Source organism: Syngnathus leptorhynchus, chromosome 13 (genome assembly GCF_054491065.1).
Source record: "Syngnathus leptorhynchus isolate UIUO chromosome 13, UIUO_Slep, whole genome shotgun sequence".
Taxonomy (NCBI): Eukaryota; Metazoa; Chordata; class Actinopteri; order Syngnathiformes; family Syngnathidae; genus Syngnathus; species Syngnathus leptorhynchus.
The window spans coordinates 281295-300318 of NC_141207.1; the positions used below are offsets into that span (position 1 = coordinate 281295).

General features: G+C 45.9%; 4 protein-coding genes across 7 annotated transcripts; all 4 read left to right on the forward strand.

The window, feature by feature from the left end:
- Positions 1 to 97: 97 nt before the first annotated feature.
- On the forward strand, positions 98 to 4899 carry LOC147046706 (ELAV-like protein 1). Of its 4 annotated transcripts, XM_085927557.1 has the most exons (8): positions 179 to 526; positions 1352 to 1436; positions 1552 to 1614; positions 1684 to 1852; positions 2827 to 2930; positions 3274 to 3427; positions 3491 to 3716; positions 4377 to 4899. In XM_085927557.1, exons 2-8 carry the CDS (start codon positions 1401 to 1403, stop codon positions 4690 to 4692), a joined length of 1068 nt encoding a protein of 355 aa, XP_085783683.1. In that variant the 5' UTR covers positions 179 to 526; positions 1352 to 1400; the 3' UTR covers positions 4693 to 4899. The 4 variants fall into 4 exon arrangements, with proteins under 4 accessions (XP_085783685.1, XP_085783682.1, XP_085783681.1 ...); XM_085927559.1 differs by having other exon boundaries at positions 98 to 526; positions 1521 to 1614; positions 3274 to 3716; XM_085927556.1 differs by having other exon boundaries at positions 99 to 413; positions 3274 to 3716.
- Positions 4900 to 5705: 806 nt separating this feature from the next.
- stx6 (syntaxin 6) lies at positions 5706 to 8884 on the forward strand. The gene is made up of 8 exons (XM_085928003.1): positions 5706 to 5907; positions 6649 to 6818; positions 7356 to 7450; positions 7531 to 7593; positions 7676 to 7780; positions 7855 to 7961; positions 8041 to 8135; positions 8242 to 8884. Exons 1-8 carry the CDS (start codon positions 5873 to 5875, stop codon positions 8316 to 8318), a joined length of 747 nt encoding a protein of 248 aa, XP_085784129.1. The 5' UTR covers positions 5706 to 5872; the 3' UTR covers positions 8319 to 8884.
- A 792-nt stretch (positions 8885 to 9676) lies between these two features.
- Positions 9677 to 12770, forward strand: LOC147046708 (uncharacterized). The gene is made up of 5 exons (XM_085928796.1): positions 9677 to 9768; positions 10625 to 10733; positions 12060 to 12179; positions 12292 to 12370; positions 12673 to 12770. The coding sequence occupies exons 1-5, from the start codon at positions 9677 to 9679 to the stop codon at positions 12762 to 12764; spliced, it is 492 nt and encodes a 163-aa protein (XP_085784922.1). The 3' UTR covers positions 12765 to 12770.
- A 901-nt stretch (positions 12771 to 13671) lies between these two features.
- Positions 13672 to 18963, forward strand: sass6 (SAS-6 centriolar assembly protein). Its single transcript, XM_085928034.1, has 16 exons — positions 13672 to 13807; positions 14068 to 14113; positions 14466 to 14545; positions 14629 to 14733; positions 14822 to 14990; positions 15327 to 15404; positions 15626 to 15733; positions 15800 to 15991; positions 16312 to 16506; positions 16583 to 16672; positions 16893 to 17072; positions 17226 to 17307; positions 17382 to 17497; positions 17574 to 17635; positions 17702 to 17802; positions 17902 to 18963. The coding sequence occupies exons 1-16, from the start codon at positions 13746 to 13748 to the stop codon at positions 17943 to 17945; spliced, it is 1710 nt and encodes a 569-aa protein (XP_085784160.1). The 5' UTR covers positions 13672 to 13745; the 3' UTR covers positions 17946 to 18963.
- The last annotated feature ends 61 nt before the right edge of the window (positions 18964 to 19024 follow it).

Here is a 19024-nt window from a genome sequence, read left to right on the forward strand (position 1 = left end):
GACAAACTTTTTCTAAAAAGGTACAAGTGTACGTACTGCAATTGTGTGGCTTGTGGGCAATTTTTGTGCCATAATTCCTCAATTTAGAAGTTTCATTTTGAATTAGTGAATTTATTTATTTTTTCAATTTGGAAAATAATCAGCGATGTAGCGAGGGACTACTGTAAAATGATTTATTCGCATGGAAGCAGTTAACATGAGATACCTCTGGGACGCGGAAATGCACTGCCTGAGTTGGCCAACCCTCGTTAAACGAAGAAGAAGAAGGAGGAGAAGAAGAAGAAGGAGAAGAAGAAGGAGAAGAAGAAGAAGAAGAAGAAGAAGAAGAAGAAGAGAAAATATCCCTGCGGCCTTGCGCGCAAATTTTTTGGTGTGGCGTTAGTTTTACCGTGATTGTGAAGGTGTCTGTACGGGTGAGTTTACGCCAGGGCTGGAATCCAATCGCCTCCAAGACCTGTTGTGAATCTTTTGACGCGCCAGAAGTTCTTTTTGTTGTTGTTGCTTTGTCACACTTTCGTCGTTCCAGGTAAGAATGTGTCGCTCCCTCTTCCCGCCACCATTTTCTTTGTTTGCGTCTAGGCTAACATTGGCTGCTAGGTCGTGGCCGCCATCACATGAAGCCCACCGAAAATTTCGGAGAGTCAACTTCTGCAAAATGCGTCTACTTGGGTTTTCGTTCGGGTTGCGAATTCGTGGAAACTATTGCACTCAGGCTAGCTTAATGGAAACTTCAAATTGGCCGAGGTTGCATTGAAAATCATGCAATCGATTAGGAACTACCATGAGATGAAACACTACTAGCAGTTAATACAATCATGCTAACTTCTTGGGACGTTTATTTCAGTATTACAACATTGCAAAGAAGACCCATCCATGCACTAACATTCAGACATTGGACATTTTAAAAACCAGCCAACCAAAGGTTATTGCAACGAATACAAGGCTAAGAAATATAAATTAAATTACACAAGAAATGAGAAGCATTGTATAAATACACATTACATATTCATAGTTAGTTTGTGAAAATGAACAGTCTAATAAAAAACGTTTGTAAAGGAAAAGATACATTTGAAAGCAGCAAAATAGCGAGTGAGTTCTGTCTCAAGTAGTCTTCCACATTTTACCCATCACAGAATCTGTCCTGGTCATCCACGTGCAATTAACTGTGGCGAGTTGGCGATCACTGCACAATAACCGCTCTCAAAGACACAATCGATATATGTGGCACACTGGCACCCCTTCACGTTATGATGCACATGACCTGCTTCTGGGGATTAATGAAGTATCAATTTATGCACGCACAACTGTATTTGTCGTGGGCTGTTACTCAGGCAGGTAACTGTGTTTCAAGGGTGGGCGGATAGACAGACCATCCAGCCATCAGTTGGTCAGTGAATCGCATGGCGCTGAGACGAGGACACGTGAGATACTTGAAGGTGAGAGAGGCCTCCGAACCCTGGCCGAGTCGACCTGTGGGAGAAAGTCACAAAGTTGAAAAGGGGTGCCTTGTGTGTCGGCAGGTGACCCTTTAACCCAAAGGCTGTGTTTCAGGTCTGCGAGGTGCAGGCGTCCCAGAAGGACATCAGAGACGCCGAAGGAGCCGGCGGAGCAAAGGTGACTTTGCACAGCGGGGCGCGACGGCCCGTCCGTGCGCTTGATGATGTCATGACGCTGCGCCTGCAGGAGATGTACGACAATGGCTACGGCGAGCACGCCGCCGAGGACGATAACTCTAGAACCAACCTGATCGTCAACTACCTGCCGCAAAGCATGAACCAGGAGGAACTGCGCAACCTGTTCAGCAATGTCGGCGAGGTGGAGTCGGCCAAGCTGATTCGGGACAAAGTCGCAGGTATGTCACTGTTTGCTGAATCGCATTGCGGCCGCTCACACCACCGTGCTGTCACGTTAGCGGCGGCGGCGGCGGACGACAACGATGACAGTGACCTGAACGGGGTGTGGGGCAGTGTCGGGTCAGGCCCACTGTGCTCCTAGGTTATTTTGGGGTTGTTTTTTTTTTTTATGGAGAGAAAGAAAAAGAAAAGAAAGTTTGTCCGGGCGCCTGACGTTATCTCATTGCGGTGAAGCACATCTCATTGAAAGAATTAGTCTTGGGAAGTGCCTCCCTTTGCATTCGCTCGCTCACACGAGCCAGCCATATTAGTGGCGCCACTGGAACAGAGACATGCTCGGTCAACATCGGACATACTTAGCACGTACCACGGCGGGCGCTCCGCGCACGTTCCCTGCGCCTTGAAGCGAGGGCCCCTTGCAACGAGTCCCGTGTCGCAACAATCATTTCCAGTCATGACGTCTTTGACATCTTTCAGTTAAGACCTGAGTTTCAAATGGTGTGTTTTTTTTTTATATATATTTTTTAATTATTTTATTTTGGATTTTCCATCTCTGTCACACTCACAACCGGTTCCCTTTCAAATGCTGTTCAGGCGGCTGTTTGTTTGTTTGTTTGTTTGTTTGTTTGTTTGGTTTTTCCGCCGAGCGTTGTCCTTGTTTTTGGGAACCGGCGTTGCATTGTGTTTGTTTGAATGTGGAATTTTTACAATATGTTGCGTCGAGGGCGTGTTGACCTGTGAGCTTTTTCTAAATTGTTTGTTTGTTGAACTGGCCCCACTGTCAAAGAGTCACTGTGATCGTCAACATGAGGGGAATGTATTTGATTTGTAGCAATCTTTTTTCTTTTTGTAAAATCACGGCTGGTGGAAAAGGTCATGCGGCCTTAGCGAGCATTTGTACACTGTGCACTTTTGTTGACCTCTGTCATTTTGTTGTTGTTTTTTGTTTTGTTGTTTTGCTTTGTGTTTCTAGGAAACAGTTTAGGTTACGGCTTTGTTAACTTTGTTAACGCTAGTGATGCCGAGAGGGCAATCAGTTCCCTCAACGGCCTGAGGCTTCAGTCTAAAACCATCAAGGTAAAGTTCCACTTTCACTTGCTGCTCTGTAGGGAGCGCTCTTTCTCAAGCATCCACAAGGTACACAACATTGTCGTTTGTTTTTATTTATTTATTTTCAACAAAGCAATCTGTCACTTCTACTGTGCCTGACTTTTTTTTTAGTTACCTATTGTTTTGCTTTGATCAAGTTTTAATGTCTTTTCTTTCTATTTTTATGAACAAACTTTGCTTGTTTGAGGCTTTTGTTTTGATGTAATGTGAAATGGACTAAATGCTGCCAATGAAATTTTGCTCGAATATGTCAACTGTTTCTTTTGGTGACTTTGTGCCGCTCGTTCAAGCGTTTGGTGTTTTGCCGCAGGTGTCGTACGCGCGTCCCAGCTCGGACACCATCAAAGATGCCAATCTGTACATTAGCGGCCTGCCGCGCACCATCAGCCAGCAGGACCTAGAAGACATGTTTTCTCGCTACGGGCACATCATCAATTCCCGTGTGCTGGTGGACCAGGCATCGGGTAAGCACAAAAGCACGCCAGGCAGCGGTCACATCCGGCTCACGCGTGCGCTCGGCCATTTAGGTCTGTCGAGGGGCGTGGCCTTCATCCGATTCGACAAGAGGGCCGAGGCGGAAGAGGCCATCAAGCAGCTCAACGGGCACACGCCTCCCGGCGGCTCCGAGCCCATCACGGTCAAGTTTGCTGCCAATCCCAACCAGTCCAGGAACTCTCAGCTCGTGTCGCAAATGTACCATGGCCAATCGCGACGCTTCGCTGGACCTGTGCACCACCAGACACAGAGGTTCAGGTACTTGTGCTCAGGAAAGAACAAGCCACAGACAGTGGTCACTGGAATGGCTTATCACAAAAGTATGAATCGAGGAAAATGACAATATAAAAGCAAAACCATATACGGCTTTTCTTGGCCACCATGCCAAAGAGCAGGCAATGAGCCATGGTGCCATTCATCAGTCACTAGGAAACGTAATCATGACGCACGCGGTCCTTGTCATCGCATTGTAGTCGTAGCTTCTTTCGGAGGGTCAACCCAAATAAACGTATGAGCACCTCATTAGATACAGTAAAAGCTACAAAACAAACTCGTTTTCAAATCAGCCGAGTAAAAACTGGTCATATATAAAAATAAAAAAAAGAGAGATACTATTAAAAGTGAAGACTATTTGCAATTCCAGTCATGATACACGAATTTGATGCACAATTTGTCTTCACGAGCCATATAAAATGAAGCGGCGGGCCGTATCTGGCCCCCGGGCTTTGAGTTTGTTACCCGTGATGTACCTCAACATGGAAGTACTCCAACTTGTTTTTTTTTTGGGCTTTAAACCCTGCATATGGGAATTCCAACAGAATGTGTTTTTTTAATTTGCAGACAAATTGGGACTTTTTTGGGGAAGGGGTGGTGGTGCGAAAATTGCTGCCATCACGTAACAGCTGTTTTCTCCTCCAGGTTCTCTCCAATGAGTGTGGAGCACATGGGCGCAGGAGGAGGGGCTTCGGGAACCCCGTCGGGATGGTGCATCTTTATCTACAACCTGGGCCAGGAAGCGGACGAGGCCATGCTGTGGCAACTCTTCGGACCTTTCGGTGCCGTCAGCAACGTCAAGGTCATCCGCGACTTCAGCAGCAACAAATGCAAAGGCTTCGGCTTTGTCACCATGAACAACTACGAGGAGGCGGCCATGGCCATACACAACCTCAATGGCTACAGGCTGGGGGACAAAGTCCTCCAGGTGTCCTTCAAGACCAGCAAAGGACACAAGTAGATCCCAGGTGTTGCTCTCCTTCTGTGGGGCTTACCTTGTCCGCCTGTGAAGTGGACGTTCATTTTGGCTGTCCTGAGCTCATTGTTGCTTTAGTTTCACTAGTCACAAGGGCAAACCATTCTCATCCAGGGACTATATTTCTCCCCACATGTTTCTTGTTTCTCTTCAAACCACCTCAGCTCAATAAAAAATCCATCCCAAAAATCAGCCGCGCTGCTCAGTATTCACTTCCGCAGACATAAGTAGCGATTTACAAGAAGCATTTGAAGTTTCTCAGTAGCTAAGTAACGCAACGTATCACAAGCAACTATGGTATCATTGCTATACGAAAGCTGTTGTGAGATTGCTATATAAAAGATGTATTGATCAGAAATGTAATAAGCATCTGGGCTTCATTTTCATTTCCGTTAAGTAACCTCAACTCGAGCAATGTGCTATGTGCCCCGCTGGTTTATTTTATACTGTACAGTGGAGCCTCGGTTTTCAAACGTCCCGGTTCTCGAACCAAAAATTCGAGATGTCGGCCGAAATTCGGATGTCGAACCTTGCGAGATGAGCCGAGAGGACCCGCATGCCAACTGACTCCGTTCGTTATGACATTCTCGCTATTCTGAGGATTGCATCAACTCTAATCCTACCTCCAAATGAAGCGAGTGGGAGCAGTAAAGCCGTCCTAAAACACAAAGACGCTCCTAAAGCAATGCGACAGTGAGCGCCCGGCGAGCTGCGGGCGCTTGCGCGATCGGACCAGTTGCGCGGTCGGCAGCGCGCTACGGTGCGCTGCAGTTGCGCGATCGGCCAAAAATGTGCAAATGAAAATATGACTGTTTTTTTGTTGTTGTTGTTGTTGCTTGGAACGGATACCAATTTTTTTCATTAATTGTAATGGGAAAACATGATTCACTTCTCAAGCAGCCTTTGGAACAGCATGTGTTCGAAAACCTGTGCTCTACTGTAGCTCCTTTTCTATCCGCAAGAGAGCAGCAGGCGCATACATGTCTCCTAGTCGGCGCCCGATGACGTCATTCTGCTATTTCCGTTGACCAAGGCACCGCCGCAGCCACCGCAGCCACCGCAGCTTGATGTAAACAAACGGCGTTTAAGAAAAAGGCCCACGTACTGGACGTCGAGGTTGTTCGTGGGTGTAACGCGAGTGATGGAGTGAAGTGGAAGCGGCAACATGTCCATGGAAGACCCTTTCTTCGTCGTCAAAGGGTCAGAAAAGCTTATGGGAAAGTGTTAGCGTGCTAGGACTGGCAGGCACATCTCGTGTCTGCACAACCAAACAAGTCAGCGTTAAATCTCCAAAGTATAGACTTGTTCAAGCATATAACGTATGATTTTAAATGAATCATTGATCTTTTATTCCTAACAATCGAGTAGTTCATGTGATAATAGAGCAATATTCGCAATCATAAACTCGTTCGTTTGACAGTAATTCAGTGAAAAAAAGGTGCGTTGATAATCAACAATTCATGTCGTATATACAACGAACGAATGACAGGCTCAGCCAAACCATTCACATGGTTTTCACCAGTGCTTTCTAACCTTGTCGGAGGTACCGAATCCCACTATTCATATGCGTATTCACCAAAGCCCTGTTTAATTCAAAACATAAAATTGGTTTTGACTTCGGCTGTTGCCTCTGCGAGATATGCGTCATCACGAATTTACACAATAAATCAGGTGGAGGCTCTGCCGAACCCCAATCACTGAACCCCTAGGTTAAGAACCACTGGATTACACTTTGAGTCAAAAGCCAATACGTCCTACAATTGTACGACACAATAGTGATGAGTAAATAGGAAATATCACTCTTGTTCGTTTTTACCGGAGGTAGCAACTTTCCATTGAATTGGACTCTAGCTCACCTCTTATTGCACCCGTGTTTTTGTTGCCCAAGAATGATCCATGACAGCTGGCCACCCCCAACTTTGCCTGTTTGCTTGTCAACAGGGAGGTGCAGAAGGCTGTGAGTGGTGCTCAAACCCTCCATTGCAGATGGAGGAAGTTGCTGCTGGAAGGGGGTGCAGCCTCCAAGGAGGAGATGGACTGGACCACAAATGAGCTGAGGAACAGTTTGCGCTCCATCGAGTGGGACCTGGAAGACCTTGATGAGACCATCAATATCCTTTCCCCGGTGTAGATAGCTGCTTAGAAGAGGAGAAGAAGGTTGAGCTTTTTCACAAGGCGATATTTCTATTTGCTGTGTGTGTGTGTGTGTGTGTGTGTGTGTGTGTGTGTGTGTGTGTGTGTGTGTGTGTGTGTGTGTGTGTGTGTGTGTGTGTGTGTGTGTGTTTGCGTGTGTGTGTGTGCGTGTGCACATACAAGTGTGCATGCGTGAGTTCTCGGAGAGCGTTTGTGAATATTTGTCGCTCCCGGATGTCAAGAGTAAGTTAAGTTTTCACATATCCCACTTTCGGGAATAGCCCTCAGGATCAAGCACGCTCAGGCCGAGGCTAGCCTGCTGTGCAAGGAACAGTAGTTTGACTCTGATGAGATTTTTTGAAGCGGTGGGTGGCAGGGAGGAGGTGCTCGCTCATTCAGAGCTTTTAAGAGCGGTCGGTCGGTCAGTCCAGTCCACGCCGAGGAAGTGAGAACATGGCCTGCCCTTTGGCTCAAAGCTGGCCCGCCAGTGTCTGCTTTCTTAACAGTCAGCCAACGCATCGTGGAGTCCAACCCCAGGAAGTTCAACCTGGATGTTGGTGAGCTGGCCAAGAGAAAAGCCTTCATCAGCAGCACCAAACGCAGTGTCAAGGTACGCCACGCCTCATTGTGTCTGATTTGCGTTGAGCTACTTGTCACATGCGGCCTTTCTTCCCTCCATATGCTATGCAGCAAATGAAGGAGCACATGACCGGTGGCCCAGCCGTGACCTTTGCCGACGGGACAGACAAGCGGGTGCTCCGTCGGCGTCCAGCGCAAATGACCACGCGTTTGTGTGCTCAGGCGCTAAGGTCTGAAGAATGTTGCGTGTGTGCAGGTGCTGCTCAGCGACGGCGCTAAATGCAACGTGTACCGGCCGCCGGCGTGCGGCCTGCACGACGCTAACTCCCACTTCATCGAGGAGCAGCAACTTCAGCAACAGGTTGGCCGAGACACACGGCCGGCCCGGAAAACGCTCGCCGGCCGTCTTCGCTCATTCCTCGGTCTTCCCGTCAGTTGATGGCGGAGCAGCAGGACGAACAGCTGGAGCTTGTGTCGGGAACCATTGGCGTCCTGAAGAACATGTCAGAGAGGATCGGCCTGGAGTTGGACGAGCAGGCTGTGTAAGATGGCCCCGCTCCCATCGTGACGGCAGGCGAGGAAAAGCGGCGCTTAGTTGTGTGCGTCTGTTTTTTTTTGCAGTATGCTGGACGACTTTTCCCAGGAGATGGACAACACACACTCCAGACTGGACAACGTCATGAAGAAACTGGCCAAAGTGTCCCACATGACCAGCGGTAGGCACTCAAATTTAGAAGGACTTGGGCTGGCCAACTGGCATCTCTCACACCTGATCTCCCTCCCTCCCTCCCTCACTCTGCCCATCCGTGGATGACGGCGCAGACCGCCGCCAGTGGTGCGCCATTGGTGTGCTGCTGGCCGTCCTCTTGGTCATCCTCCTGCTCCTCGTCATCCTCTGACACGGTGACTCGTCTTCATCCTCCCGGAGCAGAGGTCGTTGTCTGTTTTGTCTCCTGCTGAGTAGCGACTGTTTTCTTCCCTTCCTTGGCGGACTTTTCAGTGTGAAAGACTGACTGGATTCTTTGTTGCACAGTCCACCTTTTGTTCTGCAGGTGTCACAAGCAGCCCTAAAGCCAGGGCTGCCAAAGTCCTGTCCTGAGAGAACCTATCCAGGCTGCTTGATTCTAATCGTCAGGCTTTTGCAAATTTATTGCTGAGCTCATCCTTGGTATGGGATGCGTTGCAGTTGGATGACATCTCAAACAGGCTGGATGAGGGCTCTTCAGGACAGCCCTGCCTCAAGCCATTTTAAAAGTATCCATCCATTGTCTGACCTGCTTATCCTCACGACCCAGGTGTCTCATGACACCCCACATTCAACCATGAACACACTTCAAAAGTTTCATTCATGACAAAGTACCATGAACTTCAATTTAAGATGAGCTTGGCAGGCAGCTGGTAATGAAACCAAAACCACATCTTTTGACTTCTTTTTCCATGAATAAATTCCATTTCTTGTCCCAAATGTGTTACCTCCACTTTTGTCTGGGTTGTGTTCGGACGGGCGGGCCTGAAATGACGGAAGCTTGGTGAAGGACCCCCAATGTCAACCTCTTCCTTCATATAGAAAATCTACAAACCTGGATGCATCAAAAAATGTCCAGGTGCCAACAAATTCAGTCAAGTTCGTGGTTGTCGTACACATAAAAAGAATGGTGATTGGAGATCATCCATGGACTCAACAAATCTCAATTTCAACCAATTGGCCATCCATGTTTTCAGTAAAAACCCAGACCCGAATCATAGACAAATAATGCTGTTGTAGCGATGGGGAACTAAATATTTTCTTCACTGAGGGAAAAAAGCACAATTGAAATGACGCAGAGGTGGGCGGAGGCGACTTTGTTTGGCATCATATCCAGTGGTGTTGCATCTCTATGCACTGCAGGTACTGTCACACACGCGTGGCGTCCAGATGCCGTTGTTCACTGCTCCTTTCACTGCTCTCGTGTGGGGGTGAACATGCACGTGTGGCCTGCTCACAAAACTGACTCCTGGCCTGAATAAATCTCCCAGTCTGGCCCTGGCGGGGGCTGCAAATGATTGTCCCGGGCGCCGCAGTTAGCCCACGGGCCACCAATTTGAGACCCCTGATGTAGCTCCACCTTCATCTCATTTAATCCTTGAGCATTCATTGTTTGTACCACTGAAGTAAATTGAATTTAGTTAAATTCCTTTCCAGAAAAGCATATGACAGTCTCGGGATGTTTGCTTGCCTTCTGAAGTGTTGGAGCATTTGTAAATGGTTTGATGTATCATGAATACTTGCTTGGTTCTAATGTTCTTGGCAGTTGGTGTTAATGAGCTTTGCCTTGCTGGACCTTTACATGCCCAATGCAAAGTAGAATGGTAAGATTTATTTTTATTATTATATCATTTTATTATTCTATTATTTGTTTGTTTACTATTGCCTTCAGATACGTCTATTTTTAATAAGCACTATGGCAACACAAACCCTCCCCTTGATAAGCATGTTGTGTGCATGTTAGTTGGTACAAAGGTGTTTTTTGCTTTTTTATTTATTGTTTGTTGTTAGGAAAAAATCATCACAGCTAATATAGGTTGTTAACAAAATGAATAATAATTGTATGAATGAATTGTGTCAATGTTCACATCTGAGGCCACCCCATGGTCAAATATTATGGACAGACAGAAACACTGATTATACTTGAGGTAAATGGTATTAGAATTAAAGAGAGAAATTGGGAGATGCTGAGTAAATTTGCTTGTAATCAATAGCGCAGGAAGAAAGTTAGGTGCATTTGCAGCCTACATGTCACTGGAAAATACACTTTCTCAAAAAAGGAGTAGTTAGTTCACCAATACAGTACATGAAGTATGCTGCCAATTTGTTGGATTGATGGATGGATGGATGGATGGATGGATGGATGGATGGATGGATGGATGGACATTCAACGTTGAATGTAATGTACCGTTAATTCAGAGGCATAGCGACAGTTGGGCAACCGACAGCATCACTGACTCATCTCCAAGGTCATTTCTCAGAGATGAATTAAGTCTGATAATGACACTTTTATTTTAAAAGTATATTTTTCTGTATAACCCATGCCAGTGAGATGCAGTAAAGAGGATTTTTATAGTATTGCAATTCAACTTTCATTCAAAAGAACTGTCCATTGTTTTTGTATGGCCCGTGTCAGTGAAAGTGCCCTATCAATAACATTGACTGTTTCACCCCTTCCAGGTATTTTGGCATACCTTGTCAAACGGTTTACAAATCCCTGGTTTTACAAATAAGAAAGTGGGAAACCATGGCCGGCTGCAGGCAGGGCGGACAACGATGCTTGTACAAGGTTGTATGTGTGATTGAGATATGGCAATATCTAAAATTGTACCTAAAACGTTATGTTTGTAAATTTGTTGGATATTGCAAAAGAAATATATTTTAAAATATGTACATTTGGGCAAATTTGATCATCCAGATATTAAGAAGGTATTAAGACATAACATGACGTAACATAACAGTGCTTCTCAGTTATTTTAATTTGTGATGCCCCCCCCCCCCCCCCCCCCGGGAGAAGAAAACATTTCGCGCCCCCCCCCTGCTTGTACCCTTATTAACATTAAAGAAAAAACAAAAAATAAATAAAAAAAAAGAAAGATCAACTTACAATAAAGAATAACTTGATTAATCACATTGTTTTTTAGTCTGTAACAGAACAGATTCAAAGTGTATCACTTTGTCTGAAATAAAAAAAAAAAATTATAATTATTTAAACTACAAACATTCTTGACTAACTGCCATTTTATGCTAAGAAAAATAAAATAACTAGAATTTGCAATTCTGGAGAAATTGCGTGTGAAGGCGAAATGGTTGAATAACTTTTTGGGGAATGCTGCCGAATGATGTTGAAACGAATTGAATTACTTGAGAAATGTAGAAATAAGGTGAACATTTCAAATTTGAAAATGTGGAATTTTTGCTAAGTGGGAATTTGGGGAATAGGGAGGAAAAAGATGAAGAGTTGAAAGTTGGAATCGGTTGAAAAATGTGGAAATTAGAGGTGAAAAATGGAATTTGGGAGAATTTGGGCCAATTTCAAATTTTGAAAATGTGGAATTTATGGTAAGTGGGAAGTTGGGGAATAGGGAGGAAAGAGAGCAAATTTGAAAAATGTGGGAAGGTGTGGAATAGGTAGGCAAAAGATGAACAGTTGAAAGCTGGAACGAGTTGAATCGGTTGAAGTATGTAGAAATTAGAGTAGAAAAATGAAATTTTGCAGAATTTGGTTGAATTTCAACTTTGAAAAATGTGAAATATTTGTTAAGTGGCAAGAAATAGGTAGGCAAAGGGACTCGAAATAATGAGTAAATAAAATAAGTACTGCACTTTTTATCGCCTGCTCTGTGCTGTGTGTGCGTGCGTATGTTCCGTGCGCTCGCTCTACACTGTAGAGCGACTACTCCTTACGCACACTCTTACAGTGATAGCGCCACTCCCACCTACTGCAATGGATGTCTAATTAGTTACCATCTAATCGAACACCAAAGAAAAGCATGTTCCCTGGTGTCACATTTGGTATCGCACCGTGCCCCCCCCCAACTATTTGCTTTAGTAAGACTATCATGTATGTGTGACAGTGTGAATCCTATCTACTGTGTACGCTTGTGCCTTCCAGTTAGAGTCTGCCTCGGTCCACTTTATAGCTGCCAAACACATGCATCCCGTTAAGAGATATGTGGATGTTATTCATTTCCGCCTACTTCCCGATTATTTCCACAACTACTGTCATGTTTCGGTAGGTTTCCACTCATCTTACAATGTCTGAAATGAATAACCGCTGCCTTTCAATCACTGACTATGTGATGTTTGATGTCCGTCTTCCGATTCCCTCCCTATGGTGTCCCTAGGCCATGTCAATCTCTGAGACTTGGTATCTCATAAAAGACCATGGTACAAACTACTGCAACCTCTACAACCTCATGGATGGTAAGAACAAAAGCAAGTACAAATATTATATAATATATATAATATAATATTTAGAATATATATATATATATATATATTATAAATTTACTATGACAACATTGCTGAATTTGCAATATGTTTTTATACAGAGTAGAAATGAACGCTAATGCAACTTATTTCTTCAGCAACTCTTTCTTCCCCCATTACTCGTGTGTAACATAGCAGACCGCTACACCATCAGGTGTAGGAGGTCCACTGTATATAACTTAAAGATCCTAGGCTCCCCAACAATAACCATCATGTGAATGTCATTTGTTCAACAGGAAGCAGTCTGACTGAGGCCAGGGGTTACAAGGAGATCACCAGCGACTTTCTATGCACCCAACGGTCTTCGGCCAACTGTACAGTAGTTTGACTTCTGACTCCAATAATAAATTACTTAAGTAATATGAGTCATTTTCAGTGTGAATGAATATTTGATTTATTTGAATTGTTATTTGATTTTGGAGCACTTTACACTAAAAAAAAAAAGGCCTCCAAAGCAAGTTTTACGAACGAAGAACCGCATCGTGTACTGTAAAACTAGATGGCCATATTACGTAGTTTAGTTATTTACTATCACTTTGTATTATTTCTTTCCTTTTCAATCGTACATATTTTATATGAAGTCTTTATTAGTAGCATAGTTTAGATTTATCCATCCATCCATTTTCTGTACCGCTTTGTCCCCACGGGGTTGGTGGGCATGCTGGAGCCTATCCCGGGGATAGTGACAGAAATAATCAAAAAAATAGTGAAAAGTGACAGAAAAGCCCAGACCTACGAGACTACCTTTCTAACTCTTAATTGTCTTTGAACTAATATCTTGTTTTTATATGAAACCGACTGTTATTTTTTTGTTTTTTTATTTTTTAGAAAGGGTCCCATTAAGTCGTCATTGTTGTGAATAATTTGAACATCACAATTTTTGGTGGGTCACAAAGAATTTCACAGAGGCAGAGAGTTGTCTTCAATGGCTACAACTTGTGTGTGGAGAATTGACCTTTTAGGGATTCAAATGAGTGGATTGTGGCAGAAGTAAGAAGCACGTCTTTAACTGTCAACAAATGAACGGAGACAAAGAAGGCACGTATAAAGCTTCCCCCAACTGCCTGCCTGCCTGCCTGCCTGTTCGCAGTATCATTGGAAAGATTACCACTAAATCAACACATGTCATTCTTCCAATACATTGTACAGTATGAACTATTATTTAGCTCAGCAACAGCAAACGTCCAGTCAAATCAAGTTTGCGGTTCTCCCAAAAGAGGGCGCTAACGCGCAATTTGCCGACAGTCCGCCGGAAAAGAAGAGAAGCTTACCAAAGAAGAAAAAAATACAATCGCAACGGCGGGCCATCATGGAGGCAATTTTTAGCCAAGTTGTCAGAGTCATAATTAGATGTCGACACTGCGATGAAAGGTACTTTGGTATTTTGTTTGGACATTTTACAAGTTAGCCGCTTACGTGTCCTGCCTGAGCGCCCACGTGTAGTGTCAGTGTACTGTCAAGTTCCGATGACTTGTTTTGTTTGTCATTCATTGTATCTGTCTCGTATTGGCTTTTGTTTTTGCATCCGAATCTTTTCGCAAAAGCTTTAGCTGAATAAGTTACTGATTTCGGAGGGAAAAAAATAGAATGGTTTCATCTGTATGATGAGGTATGTTTTCCTGTTATTACAGAAAAGCACGCATCCGCGTTACCATTGAGCGTGCTGTTTGCAAACGAGTGAGTATGGCATTTATTTGGAATAAGAAAGTCCTTGAGCACTCCTTGCTTTTAATGATTGCATATTTCAAGAGCAGTCAGTCCACTAGCGAAACGCCAACATCTAATGTGGCGAACCTCTGGATCATTTCCAATATTTAGGACTCTTGCCAGCTGGCCTGCTGTTACTTTTTGCCTTTGTTATTGTTTTTGTTGCTTTGGATTGCTGACTTGTAACTTTGGCACTTATTCTTTGTGGCAGCCTTTTCTAGAAGCCTATTGAGTTACGCTCACGTCAACAGTATGTCTTTTGTTTATCCACTCTGCGGTATGAATGCTGCTTGAAATCCATCGTCTGTCTTCTGCTCATCAGGATCTTCTGGTGAGATTGACCGATGACGAGGATCCGCATTTTTTCTTCAGCCTCACAATCTCTGAGGAAGACTTCAAAAGGTTTGCCGAAGAAGAAGTGGCCACAATTCCATTTCCTGCATCAATGTGCTTTTTTTCAAGTGCTCTTTTATTTTTCTGTTTAGTTTGAAAGTCCAGCAGGAGTTATTGATTGAATTTGCCTCATTCCCTGAGATGCTGGTGCAGCTTCTTCATCAATGTCAGTCAGAGCAGAATTGCAGCCATCCCAGGTACTCGGCTGTACCTTTGTTGTTTTCGCTGTGGCAGCCTCTTGGTTTTTTGTTTTTATTTCATTTTATTGTTTTAAATGCTCTGCAGGTTCCAGCTGCTGTTCTCATGCGACTCGCCGTCACTGGATGGCCCCGGCCAGCTGAGTGTGCTGGAGACCAACTCTTTTAAGCACAGCTACCAGCTTTCTCTGCGGCTGACGCAGGGCTCTGACAAACACGTCAAAGACTACCTGGCTGCCTGTCTGGCCTCTGTCAAGGTGACACTCCAAGAGCAGGATGATTCTGGGGCCCATGCTCATTTTGAAATCGGACAAATAGGCCCACTCAATACATGATGAGCTTGTCCATGTGAAAATGTGGATTTGGATAATGAAGTCTTTTGTTTGAGTTAGTTCGATTGAATCTAGTTGGAAGTAAATAGCCAGTTATTTATGATTTAAAATAAGTACATGAACAATTCTTGTATTGCCAAATTATTTCAAATGAATCAAAGACTCCTGCTTTATGTTCTAACTTATTTTCCATCTTATTCTTTCAAAGTGGCTTTTGACAACTGTCAACAATCGATGTCACGTCGTCTTGTTGCGTTTCAGGCTGAGAAGGAAGCACTGGAGCTAAAACTGAAAAAGACAGAAGATGATCTGACGAGGCGGCTCAACGACGCTGAGCAGGTTCTGTTCTTTGTTGCCATTTTTCGTTGCCAAATCTAAAAACCGAGCAAACAATTTCGATACGCAAACTGGAAATTGTGCAATTTCGGCCTCGCACCAGCACTCCGTAATAACGGACCGATTATCATTTTATTGAAATGCAGATTTCCGATAATCGGTCCATCTCAAACTAAATTTTTTAAATGAGATTGAATCAGGTTCGGCGTCACGCATCTCCCCAGATGCTGTCGGAGATGGAGCGCATGCGTCTGGAATGGACTCTTGAGAGGAACTCGCTTTGCAGCCGTCACGCTGACGAGTTGCGCGGCGAGCGGCAGAAGGCAGCCGACGTAAGCCCAACTCTTCGACCCCCTCCGGCCGACCCTGTGGCGCCGGGTGATGATGGTATGTCACAGTTGCAGGAGCGCCAGCAGCAGCAGATGCAGCAGCGATGTCAGGAGCTGGAGAGCGCTCACCAGCGCGACAGCCAGCAGATGCAAAGCCGCCTGGTGCAGCTGGAGACCTCCTGTGGGAAGTTGAGCGACAGGAACTACCAAAACCAGGCCGCCCTCAAGGACCTCAAGGCCAAACTGGCGGCCGCCGAGGAGGTACGTCTGCCATTTCTGTCATATTTACAGCGCCTGATAGAGAGCACATGAAAAGAAAAGTTAGGTGTCAAATTTCACTGCCTACACAATGAGAGTACAGGCTTCACACTCTTGGAGCCAAGGCCCATAGTTACAACCACGGCACCAGTCCAAAAAGGCAGAATAAGGAAATGCTGACACTTCTGTTTGGTCGTATTCATAAACGCACCTCGTTTGAGTGAAGCCGTTTCATCTGACCCAAAGCGGGAAGCCAGGATGGACGAATTGTTGTGCACGTCACTCCACCATATGGCTCAATGGCTTGTGTTGCGTGCGCGCAGGAGTGCCAGCGCTTCCAGCAGCAGGTGGCGTCCACGCGGCGCCAGAGGGACTCGGCCGAGACGGCGCTGCACGCCAACGAGCGACTGGCCCAGCAGCTGCAGACGCGTGTGGGGACGCTGGAGCGGGAAGCCAAAGACCGCGAGCAAAACGCCAGTCACACTCACGAGGCACTGAAGGCGGCGCAACAGCAGAAGGTCGGCACCGGCTGGCCCGGTCGGGAGGGGGCTGTCGCGCCGCGCCACTACACGCCGCCTCCTCTTTGTTGTGTAGGAAACCCTCGAGGAGGACGCCCGCAGCAAAGAAGCTAAGCTACAAAAGCTCGACGCCCAGGTGGAGATTTTGTCCGCAGATTTGAAGAAGGTTTGTCGTCTCGCTCGTCGTGGCAAATGTGCGTGGTGGCCGCCGCGGTCGCGCAAAGCTTTTTCCCAGATTGCCCGCCTGCTGCTGCTATTTGGTGTCTCACGAGAGAGAATCGATTGTGGCGGCGCCGCCAATTATTTTGCCGAGGACCGCGAATGGACGGGGCCTGCGTTTAAGCTGCCAAGAGACTCAGTATTGTGACGTCCGGCGCTGTTCTCAGGCCAATGAGATTATCAAGAAATTCATATGCAAACTGCAAGTCGAACTGGGCAAGAACAAGGACATGAACGAGGCGCTGGTGGAGCAGGAGAAGGCGCTGCGCGACACCTCCGCACAGCTGGAGCAAGCGCAGGGGGAAGTGCGCCATGCTCACCAGCAGCTGCAGCACAAGGACCGGCAGGTGAGTCGAGCCAGCGCTTGCGTGTGGCTCGCTTTGCATTTCCTTCGCTTTTTGCACGTGCCTGCTGTACCAGTCTGCTGACTTTCTTTGAATGTCTTTTGACCATCTGTGCATTTTTTGTTGATTTATCTGTGCGCACACGCGCTTTGTCAGGTTGCGAGTCTGAAGGAGCAGCTGGAGTCCGGCACGCAGAAGCTGGCCGAGTCAAAGGAGCTGCTGCGGAGCAATGAGAAGGGTGAGCGCAAGCGTCCGCCTCGTCTCGGGCGCGCAGCCTTTTCACGCGGCATCTTTTGTCCGTGTCGTTGTCAGTGATCGGCTGGCTAAACAAGCAGCTGAACGAGAAGCGGCTGAGCGAGATGCTTGCGGAGCCGCCGCAGAGCACGCCGCCGCAGAGCACGCCGCCGGCCACCGTCATGACGTCAGCGGTAAGAGAGAGCGTCGTCATCTTTTTGGATTGGAAGCACGCGAGTGCTCGCCTTCTTTTTTCTTTGTCCCCCGCAGGCGCACTTTTATCCTCACGTGAGCAAAAGTCCCGCAATGCCCGACGTCGTCTACAAGCCAGCGTGAGTCGCTTGAGACGGCTTCCTCACCAGAAGAGGAAACGTGAAATATGAATTTCTCTATAACAGAGCGAGCCTGAGCGCTGGCGGTCTGGATGCCAAATACTTCAAGAGGAGAGACGACGACAGCGGCCCCGTTGGCGGGTCTCCCAACGCGCTCATCGCCAGAGGTGAATGTCGTACACTCACGATAGCACAAAATGGCAGCGCCACGTCACACCTTGAACCATGTGCACACTCACCGTCCGATTCTTGTCTTTCCTTCTCAGAGTTTCCGCGCAGCAAAACGCCTTCAGCCTACTTTCCCAACTAAGCACACATGCTGCGCTCTGCCTCTGTTTTTGAATTTGCACGGTTGCACCCTTGTTACAGAGCTCTGATTTCTCAAATAAATCAACCTCGGGTTCTCGATAGTGTCCTCCTCGTGGTGCTTTTTACTTTAACAGTGAGGACAAAATTGCACTTGCAAACAACAACACACAGCCGTTGTCATCAGGTGACCATCTTTGGCTGCCGTTTTCAAAGGAAAACCCCGGTTTGTCTGCAAAATTCTATGGACCAAATTCAGGATGACAGAACTGCAGCGGATTACCCTCCTCGAAGACTGCCAGTACGATCGAGGGCTCCTCCGACAGCTCTTGGCTTTGGCCTGGACATCCACTTTTGGATTTCCATATGATGTATTTGATGTGCCCTCTTTGCATCCATTGCAGCCTGGTGATTCTGAAAGGGGGATCCTTCCATCTGTGGTCCCTTCTCAAGGTTTCTCATTTTGAGTTTTTCCTTGCCCTTTTGGGAGCTCAAGATCAGGGGATGCTTTGAGAATAATTGTTGTCAATTGTTTGTCTATGTGAAGCCCTTTGAGACTCCTTGTGATTTAGGCCTATACAAATCAACTCGACTTGATATCATTGCGTGTCCGATGCCCTCGTTATCGTAGCATTAGTGTCGGTCTTTCTTCTGATTTCAGAGCTGTGTTTTCTATGTTTAGTCTTCTTGTGAGTGTATTTTGACTAGTTGTACCAGATAAATTGCATCGAAGGTGCTGTATTATTCTTGGGGAACACAATAAAGTATTGAATGCATTCGTTTGCTTTCGCTAACATTAGCATAAATTTACTGGTTGACTTGACTGCAGTGCTTGTTCACAAGACGTGTTCATAAATATTGTGAGGGGATTTGTTTTGTTACATGTTATGTATGTATGGTTGGATGGATGGACAAGGTCTTCTGCTGCTGACATCTTTTAATCAATCAATCAAAAGGTTTGCGGTCCAAGTAAGCGCTACCTCGGCTAAAAAACTACAAATACAGTGGAGCCTCCCAAGTCCATGCCGAAACATGTCAGGTAATGCAACCTCAAATAAATTGTGTGATAAAAGAACCCAAAAA

What these genes read in the sequence shown, in the direction of transcription:
- LOC147046706 (XM_085927556.1), top strand. Translation starts at nt 1,401, where the DNA reads ATGGCGCTGAGACGAGGACACGTGAGATACTTGAAG. An exon ending in AAGGAGCCGGCGGAGCAAAG is followed by an intron (nt 1,615 to 1,683) that starts GTGACTTTGCAC and finishes CTGCGCCTGCAG; the next exon opens with GAGATGTACGACAATGGCTA. An exon ending in TTCAGTCTAAAACCATCAAG is followed by an intron (nt 2,931 to 3,273) that starts GTAAAGTTCCAC and finishes GTTTTGCCGCAG; the next exon opens with GTGTCGTACGCGCGTCCCAG.
- sass6 (XM_085928034.1), top strand. Translation starts at nt 13,746, where the DNA reads ATGGAGGCAATTTTTAGCCAAGTTGTCAGAGTCATAATTAGATGTCGA. An exon ending in TGTCCGCAGATTTGAAGAAG is followed by an intron (nt 16,673 to 16,892) that starts GTTTGTCGTCTC and finishes CGCTGTTCTCAG; the next exon opens with GCCAATGAGATTATCAAGAA. An exon ending in CAACGCGCTCATCGCCAGAG is followed by an intron (nt 17,803 to 17,901) that starts GTGAATGTCGTA and finishes TTTCCTTCTCAG; the next exon opens with AGTTTCCGCGCAGCAAAACG.
- stx6 (XM_085928003.1), top strand. Translation starts at nt 5,873, where the DNA reads ATGTCCATGGAAGACCCTTTCTTCGTCGTCAAAGG. An exon ending in AGACCTTGATGAGACCATCA is followed by an intron (nt 6,819 to 7,355) that starts ATATCCTTTCCC and finishes CAGTCAGCCAAC; the next exon opens with GCATCGTGGAGTCCAACCCC. An exon ending in GCACCAAACGCAGTGTCAAG is followed by an intron (nt 7,451 to 7,530) that starts GTACGCCACGCC and finishes TATGCTATGCAG; the next exon opens with CAAATGAAGGAGCACATGAC.
- LOC147046708 (XM_085928796.1), top strand. Translation starts at nt 9,677, where the DNA reads ATGAATACTTGCTTGGTTCTAATGTTCTTGGCAGTTGGTGTTAATGAG. An exon ending in ACAACTACTGTCATGTTTCG is followed by an intron (nt 12,180 to 12,291) that starts GTAGGTTTCCAC and finishes TGGTGTCCCTAG; the next exon opens with GCCATGTCAATCTCTGAGAC. An exon ending in CCTCTACAACCTCATGGATG is followed by an intron (nt 12,371 to 12,672) that starts GTAAGAACAAAA and finishes TTTGTTCAACAG; the next exon opens with GAAGCAGTCTGACTGAGGCC.